General features: G+C 43.0%; 2 protein-coding genes across 2 annotated transcripts in view; one reads left to right on the top strand and one right to left on the bottom strand.

Moving 5' to 3' along the window:
- ankrd13d (ankyrin repeat domain 13 family, member D) overlaps positions 1 to 6,939 on the top strand; it is a 9,180-nt gene extending 2,241 nt beyond the window's left edge. The window contains 12 exon segments of the mRNA XM_020591789.1: positions 1 to 94; positions 339 to 528; positions 2,545 to 2,611; positions 2,893 to 2,974; positions 3,404 to 3,465; positions 3,549 to 3,679; positions 3,787 to 3,944; positions 4,298 to 4,411; positions 4,677 to 4,846; positions 5,073 to 5,152; positions 5,775 to 6,008; positions 6,565 to 6,939. The exon segment at positions 1 to 94 is cut by the window's left edge and continues 14 nt beyond it. Of these exon segments, the coding sequence (XP_020447445.1) occupies positions 1 to 94; positions 339 to 528; positions 2,545 to 2,611; positions 2,893 to 2,974; positions 3,404 to 3,465; positions 3,549 to 3,679; positions 3,787 to 3,944; positions 4,298 to 4,411; positions 4,677 to 4,846; positions 5,073 to 5,152; positions 5,775 to 6,008; positions 6,565 to 6,628 (1,446 nt within the window). The 3' untranslated portion in view covers positions 6,629 to 6,939.
- A 1,182-nt stretch (positions 6,940 to 8,121) lies between these two features.
- The window catches only part of LOC109955411 (signal-transducing adaptor protein 1-like), a 7,825-nt gene continuing 7,552 nt past the window's right edge, over positions 8,122 to 8,394 (bottom strand). The window contains exon 9 of the mRNA XM_020591553.1: positions 8,122 to 8,293. Coding sequence (XP_020447209.1) covers positions 8,122 to 8,293 — 172 coding nt within the window. The remainder of the gene's footprint in view (positions 8,294 to 8,394) is intronic.

Below are 8,394 nucleotides of genomic sequence, written 5' to 3'. Positions count from 1 at the left end.
AGCGGCTCATGCCTGCGTGTGGATACCACCCTCCTGGGCTTCGAACACATGACCTGGCTGAAAGGACGACGCAGCTATATCTTCAAGGGTGGAGGTGTGTATTGTCCCTTTAGTACGACTAACTGAGTAGCTAAAGCTGATCAATGCTGATCTAAGTCTCAGTTCCACTAGACACTTGGCATTTTTTCTAATTCCATGATGAGGCCTTTGATTATGCAGAAACAAACTTTTCAATCAGTCTGTAACATTCATAGTTCTATGTCTAATCTTTTTGTTAGACCTTCATTTAGGTATTATGTCCTCTGCCTTTCCTTTTCACCTGTTGGCTGATTTTCTAGATGATGGGGCCGTGGTGATGGAGGTGGACCATGAGAAGCAGGTAGTGTACACAGAGCCTCTTGTGTTGTCGCCCCGTGACGCACCCTCCCTCCTGGCAGCCATGCAGCCATCACAGGAGAATACGGCCCAGAGACTGACGTCGCCCATTGTCTCCACGCACCTCAACACACGCAACATTGCTTTTGAACGGTAATAAGCACATTCTGTATACAGATATACAAACTACAGTCATTTTCATTTTACCGAGATTGCACATGACTGGTTTGTGTTTGCAGGATGTGTAGATATCCTCACCTTTCTTTATGAAGCTGCTAAATCAACCTAAAAGTATTTCATTAGTTCAAGTTCAGCAGCGTAGTATTCTGTTATGTTTGAGGCTTTCCAGTTCAGCTCTGAAAAGCTAAACAAATTTTTAATTTAAAATGTGCAAGACCTTGATCACATCATGAGGCAGTCAACTTGGATCAGAGAGAAAGTGAAACAAATGTTATACTGACACACACACACACACACACACAGTCTAAGACTCACTATCGTGTGTCCACATACATAGTGCATATCATGTCCCCACAGTGAACAGGACAGCTGTGGCCAAAAGTTTTGAGAATGACACAAATGATTAATTTTCACAAAGTCTGCTGCCTCAGTGTTTTTAGATCTTTTTTGTCGGATGGTACTATGGTATACTGAAGTAGAATTATAAGCATTTCATAAGTGTCAAGGGCTTTTATTGACAATTACATTAAGTTTATGCAAAGAGTCGATATTTGCAGCGTTGACTCTTTTTCAAGACCTTTGCAATTCACCCTGGCATGCTGTCAGTCAACTTCTGGGCCACATCCTGAGTGACGGCAGCCCATTGTTGCGTAATCAATGTTTGGAATTTGTCAGAATTTGTGGGGTTTTGTTTGTCCACCTGCCTCTTGAGGATTGACCACAAGTTCTCAATGGGGTTAAGGTCTGGGGAGTTTCCAGGCCATAGACCCAAAATTTCGATGTTTTGTTCCCTGAGCCACTTAGTTACCACTCTTGCCTTATGGCAAGGTGCTCCATCATGCTGGAAAAGACATTGTTCGTCACCAAACTGTTCTTGGATGGTTGGAAGAAGTTGCTCTTGGAGGATGTTTTTGTACCATTCTTTATTCATCACTGTGTTTTTTGGCAAAATTGTGAGTGAGCCCACTCCCTTGGCTGAGAAGCAACCCCACACATGAATGGTCTCAGGATGCTTTACTGGTGGCATGACACAGGACTGATGGTAGCGCTCACCTTTTCTTCTCCAGACAAGCTTTTTTTTTTTTTGGATGCCCCAAACAATCAGAAAGGGGTTTCATTAGCGAAAATGACTTTACCCCAGTCCTCAGCAGTCCAATCCCTGTACCTTTTGCAGAATATCAGTCTGTCCCTGATGTTTTTCCTGGAGAGAAGTGGCTTCTTTGCTGCTCTTCTTGACACCAGGCCAGGCTCCAAAAGCCTTCGCCTCACTGTGCGTGCGGATGCGCTCAAACCTGCCTGCTGCCATTCCTGAGCAAGCTCTGCACTGGTGGTGCCCCGATCCCTCAGCCGAATCAACTTCAGGAGATGGTCCTGGCGCTTGCTAGACTTTCTTGGGCACCCTGAAGCCATCTTCACAACAATTGAACCTCTCTCCTTGAAGTTTTTGGTGGCCCGATAAATGGTTGATTTAGGTGCAATCTTTCTAGTAGCAATATCCTTGCCTGTGAATACCTGTCTGTGCAAAGCAGTGATGACTGCACGTGTTTCCTTGAAGGTAACCATGGTTAACAGAGGAAGAACAATGATTTCAAGCACCGCCCTCTTTTTAAAGCTTCCAGTCTGTCAATCAGCATGACAGAGTGATCTCCAGCCTTGTCCTCATCAACACTCTCACCTGTGTTAAGGAGAGAATCACTGACATGATGTCAGCTGGTCCTTTTGTGGCAGGGCTAAAATGCAGTGGAAATGGGTTTTTTTGGGATTAAGTTCATTTTCATGGCAAAGAGGGACTTTGCAGTTGATTGCAATTCATCTGATCACTTTTCATAACATTCTTGAGTATATGCAAATTGCCATCATAAAAACTTGAGGGAGCAGACTTTTTGAAAATTAATATTTGTGTCATTTTCAAAACTTTTGGCCATGGCTGTACAGATTTACTGATAACCTCAGTGTCACGGGCCCTTTACTTTATCTGTGCTTGTTTAGGAACAAGTCAGGAATCTGGGGCTGGCGCTCTGAGAAGAGTGAGGTGGTCAGTGGTTATGAAGCCAAGGTAAGTTACTGTTGAGCCAACAAATTCAGAAGCTTGTCAAGTGGTATATAATCCTTACACTGAACAGCAATTTTACCTGTTGTTTGCACTAAAATATTTTATAACCTGCTGGAGCTGAACCAGGACTGATGTCTGTATGAGACGTATACTGTATGTTTTGAGACACAAGACCAATTTCAGAACACATTCTGGCAATGAAGTGAGATCAAATCAGGGTAAATGAAAGTGTGTGTGTGTGTGTTCGTGTTCGAGTATTCTTATTTTTGTGTCACTGCTTCCAGGTGTACAGCGCTACCAATGTGGAGCTGGTGACTCGGTCAAGGACAGAGCATCTATCAGACCAAGACAAGTCGAGAAGCAAAGGTGAACACACAAGCACATATTTTGACAGGAGTGTAGGCTGCGGTGGGATCCTGGGCGGGCCACGAAACCCCCGGCCCGTCTCGCCCGCACCGTCGGGGAGGTGGAGCGTGAGCGCGTGCGACAGGACCCGAAAGATGGTGAACTATGCCTGGGCAGGGCGAAGCCAGAGGAAACTCTGGTGGAGGCCCGTAGTGGTAGGCCTTTACCTCAAAATGGAAAATAATTTCACAGAAATCTGACTGAGCCTCAGTAGATTCAACTTTAAGCTGTGAGAAATGAGTTCATCAAAGCAAATTGCTGTGTTTGACTCATTTTACTAGTTTTGTGTAAAACTGTTTATGCTCCTCTAGTGTTCCTTTACGGAGACCATTTAGAATAAGAATAGAAATTTGCAGTGGGTGATGATTTCCCTGTATTATTCCCGCTTAGGATCAAAGACACCTCTGCAGTCCTTCCTGGGAATTGCAGAACAGCACACGGCTCACAATGGGGTAAGAAACTCCACAGTGCACCACCCACCTAACTCGCAGCCTCCTTTGATGAATGGCGTCACTTAGAACTCTTTGTATTTCAGAGTAATGTTTCCCAGTGTGCCAGTCCTCACAACCCCACAGCCATCACTGCTGAGGAATACTTCAACCCCGAGTTCAACCTGAACGGACGGGACATTGGGCGTCCCATTGAGCTTACCAGCAAAGTCCAGAGGTATGGTATCTATGAGCCAGCATAGGTGTAGCATAGATGTTACAAAAATGGCAGTGCTGAGAAGCAAAGCAGATTTTGGAGCAGTATGTATCCTACCTCCTCTCCAGGTTTAAAGCAACCCTGTGGTTGAGTGAGACCCACCCTTTGTCCCTGGCAGAGCAGGTGACACCCATCATTGACCTCATGGCCATCTCTAACGCCCACTTTGCCAAGCTGCGTGACTTTATCACCTTGCGCCTGCCGCCAGGCTTTCCTGTTAAGATAGGTGGGTGCTCATTTCCTTTTGTGGAGCTAGGTGGATGTCCTGAGGTTTTTCGTTCTGTGTTCAAGCCCACATTGTTCAGAACACTGATTATAGACCAGCTCCATCCCTGTTGATTTGTAGCTTGTTATGCTGACATGTTATAACAAATATAAGAAACTTTGTTTTGAAGTTATGTAGTCAACCACCTTGGCATTCATGAGTCTTACTATACGTTTAAGGATAATCAGCCATGTGAATATTTAAAAGAAAAGATGAAAAACACATTGTTCAGCTATTATATAGTTTTGACCATACACACGACACATTTGTTGCCTTGCCTCCTGTCTGAATTCATCTCGCTGTCCACCTTCCAGAGATTCCCCTATTTCACGTGTTGAATGCCAGAGTGACGTTCAGTAACCTGTGTGGCTGTGATGAGCCGGTCAGCTCTGTGACGGTTCACAAACCAGAGTGCGCCGAAGCAGCTGGTAAGTATAGACTCACATACACATAGTTAAGACTGACCTATTGGATATTGTGCAGTGAGTCTCCAGCTGCCTAAAGTGACATGTAACAACTCAAATCTACTACAGTAAAACAAGGACAAGTATATCAGAGATCCTGTGTCATCATTTAGTGAGGAGACTATCTGCATCTCTTTTTAAATAAACAGCATGGCCGCTAGTATAGTTGTTCCCAAATGACATACACTTAACTTCCAACTCCACTAACTCTGTAACCATCTACTCCCAGGTCCGTCTCCACCTATTCAATGTGAGGTGGACCCCTCAGTGTTTGAGCCCCCTGCAGACTACACCACCCTTGGTCCGGGCCGCAGTGAGCCAATGAGGGATGAGGATGACAACCTGCTCCAGTTCGCCATCCAGCAGAGCCTGCTGGATGCCGGCACAGAAAGTGACCAGGTCAGAGCAAAGCATGATGGTTACCAGTCTGAATCAACAAAGACATAGTCTGAGTTATGTGTCAGCCCTAGGAATTAATTCTTCCATGTTTATATCTGTTGCTTTCAGGCACAGATGCATTGACATGTCATGTTAGGAGAAACTGTACCGGTCTCTGAGTGGCCCTGATGGGAAATGCTATTGTATTTTTTGTGGTGCCAGTTAAATGTTTATGTCTGGTGTTTAGGTGACTATCTGGGAGGCCTTGACCAACAGCCGCCCCATGCCCCCATCTCCACTGTACGAGGAAGACACTCAGCTAGAGAGGTGAGCTGGCAGTCGCACTTTACCTGAGTTGTTTAAGTGCATTCACTCTGCTCAGATTGGAGATAATGTCTTTATTTATTTATTTTTTGACTTTGAGCAAAATGTCCATTAACTAAGTCAAGCACAGAAACCAGAGATGCACTGATGAATAAGCTACATTATTTCAAATATCTAATACCCAGTTATATCAGTTGATGGATACTTCCTATGTCATGTCTTTTGGATTCTTTTTCTAAATTTAGCATATTATGAACAGAGAATAACAAAAGTAAGGATTTAGCAGAGCTTCAGGCTGTGATTCATGCAGCTTAGTAGAATGCATTCTTACACAAATGTCAGTTCTGTGGAGTTTTGTAAACTCATCTAGATGAGTCATTGTTCATAGTTCATTCTGAAGATTAGCCTTTGTAGTTGTTACTGTAAAACAATCATGGTTCATTGATAATTCTTTGGGAAACGTCTGGCCTGTGAAGGAATTTAATTAAACATCTCTAGATAGAGTTCAGTCATTATCTTTGTCTCTCCTCCTTCTCCTGGGAACAAAAAGTCCCAGTCATCCTGCAATGAAACCTTCCTGTTAATACTTCAGTTCAAGTCTTACTATCCTCCTGTCTTTTCTCAGGGCGATCCAGGAGTCCCTGTCCATCTCACTGGCCAGCAGAGAGGGAGAAGACACGGCCGACCCCAGCCAGCCCTCCTCCAGCTCTCCAGTGGACCTTACAGCTAATTCTCCACTATCCTACAGCACAGCGACCAATCCGCGGTTCTCGGGGAACTTTGGCGTAGCTAGCAGCTTTGACGAGCAGCTGCGTATTGCCATGGAGCTGTCATGTAGGGAGCAAGAGGAGATGGACAGGTAAGGTGGAAACAACACTAACAGGAAGGTTAAGAGCAGTCTCACATGCATGTTGGAAGGAACTCAACCTTGTGGTCACTTCTCATCAACCAGTGCTTGTTTGGGGGGTCCACCTGTGGTTTGACTCAGCCATTTCAGACATATAGAGGTTTGTGTGTGTGCGCCCCCTCCCCTCTCCAAAATCACTCAAGGCAAAAATAAGTCACTTGGCGATTAATAGTTGCAGTTACTGGTTAAACCCCGTGCTTGGTTTGATGCAAGCCTTCTCCATGCTAAACATGGCAGAATCATTGTCACGCGAGATTGTGCAGGGATTTAAATTACGCTCACAAACCGATTGATCGTGCAGCCCTACAAGGAAGTAGGGACAAAATGTTTTCAGTACACCATGGCTATTTTTCCTTTATCAGGGTGGTAGCTGTCAGTTTGGGTTTCCTTAATTACATTATACAAAAAAAACTTAAGCATTCACTTAACATTAGAACTCAATTTAATCTCATTTTTAACATCACTGGACTGGACTGTGGTCTGACATTTGAACTTTATTTTGCATTAGGAAGCGCAAGGAGGAAGAGGAGGAGCTGGAGAGGATCCTGCAGCTGTCACTCACTGAGAAGTAACAGCAACACAGATGGTTATTCACTGGGGAACAGGCATCTTTGTTTTATTTTTTAAATCCTGAAATGTTTGTTATTACAGATATTGTCTCTCACACAAAGGCTGCTACACAAGAGTCTAAGTGACCAGAATGTAAGAATCAGGTGCGATGGAGAAATGATAAAACAGGTACTTTGAATCTCATTGCAGTGAAGGGAGTTTTTTTTATTGAATATTTTTCACAGTTTTGCTGTCTTTGAGTGATGAATGATACTTAAACCTAAACATGATCCAAGATGATACAAACTTAACAGATTAACTTATAAAAATTATTATATTATAAACATTTGTTAACTTATTCCTGTGTGAAAAATAAAAAGTAATGAGTCATCCTGAATTATGGGTGTTTTTTCAAATAGCCTGATAAGTTCTCATGCCGTGCGACAAAAAAAAAACGTATTGAGTTGAAACCAAAACTGCAATGGTCAGTTCAAAAGAGAATCAGCAATTTCTCATTTTGAATCATTTTTCCTTGTAAAAGATGAATTTTCTCTGGACTAATGGTTCAAGGCAAGCAGTTTGAAGGCTTCACTTTGGACTCCAGGAAATTGTTATGGGCCGCTTTTCATTACTAGAGTCCATAGACCAAAATATGTAAAAAAAAAAAAAAATCTAAGTAATTGCTAGTTCCAGCCGTAGTTGAAATCATACTAGTTGAAATCATACTGTGAGCCATTTAAGCCAGGCTCAGTTTTCACTACCTATTAATTCTTTTTTCTTTTAGGCAGACCTAACAGGACTTATGGCTTAGTCCTGTGATTTATACATCTTTTATCAAGAAAAGTCTAAATATTCCATGTTATACTGTGAAAATCTTGTATCTCTGAATTGTACAAAGTACCATTATGCTCACTTCCTGTTAACAGATGTACTGTAATGGTTTTGATTTCTGATTAGCTAATGTCAGCATTCTAACACACTGAACTACCATCATAACTCATGTTATTTCACATTTAACGGTGCAGCTTGTCAACATAAACAATTTAGAGATGTGGACGGCTGATTATTTTGAGCTAAATGCTCATCAGCTAAGAGAGCTGCTGTTAAGGGATAAACTGTTTCATTACTTCACTAACTATACAGAGCTATGTTCCAGCAGGTATAAGGGAGGGGAGTCAAAAGATGTGGGGTGATATCTGTAATCTCCTCAGGGGTTCTTAAAAGCAACAACTGTACACGCACTCTTTGAGGGCCGCTGTGCAGAATTGAGCTTTTCAGTAGTTTGTGACTTCATCAGTTGGAGCGCAGTATTCCCTCCGTAATTTTAAAGCCCGCCGAAGCTCTTCATCCAACGGAACTAGTGCAGAGGAGAAAAAAAAGCCAAAAATGTTACTCAGTTAAAAGAAAAAAAGTCTGCTCTGTGTACACCTCGATTTAGACCTAAAGCAGCTCTATGGGGTCTAGCATTTAAGTGCCATCTATAATTAATGCAAACACTGACACTTGATTTATGACACTATCTTGACAAGTCCTTCTCACCTAGCTTTAGTGTGTGATCATCAGGATCCACATATTCCCCTTCTTCTGGTTTGGCTAGAGGAGGCAGAAACACCTCTTTGGGCTGTGACCGCAGCATAGGTGCAACTTGCGCCTTGGGTAGCGGTGTAGGTGAGATGCATTTAACACACCTGGGAGAAGGCGACGCCTCTGTTGAACACATTTATAAAAAATAATTAAAAGTGGTGCACCTGTACCTGCTAGGAAAACAGATTTATAAAGGCAGTGTTTT

This window comes from Monopterus albus, unplaced genomic scaffold (genome assembly GCF_001952655.1).
Source record: "Monopterus albus unplaced genomic scaffold, M_albus_1.0 scaffold2.1, whole genome shotgun sequence".
Lineage (NCBI taxonomy): Eukaryota > Metazoa > Chordata > Actinopteri > Synbranchiformes > Synbranchidae > Monopterus > Monopterus albus.
The sequence above is the reverse complement of the archived record's forward strand: the minus strand, read 5'-3'. Positions and strand labels throughout refer to the sequence as shown.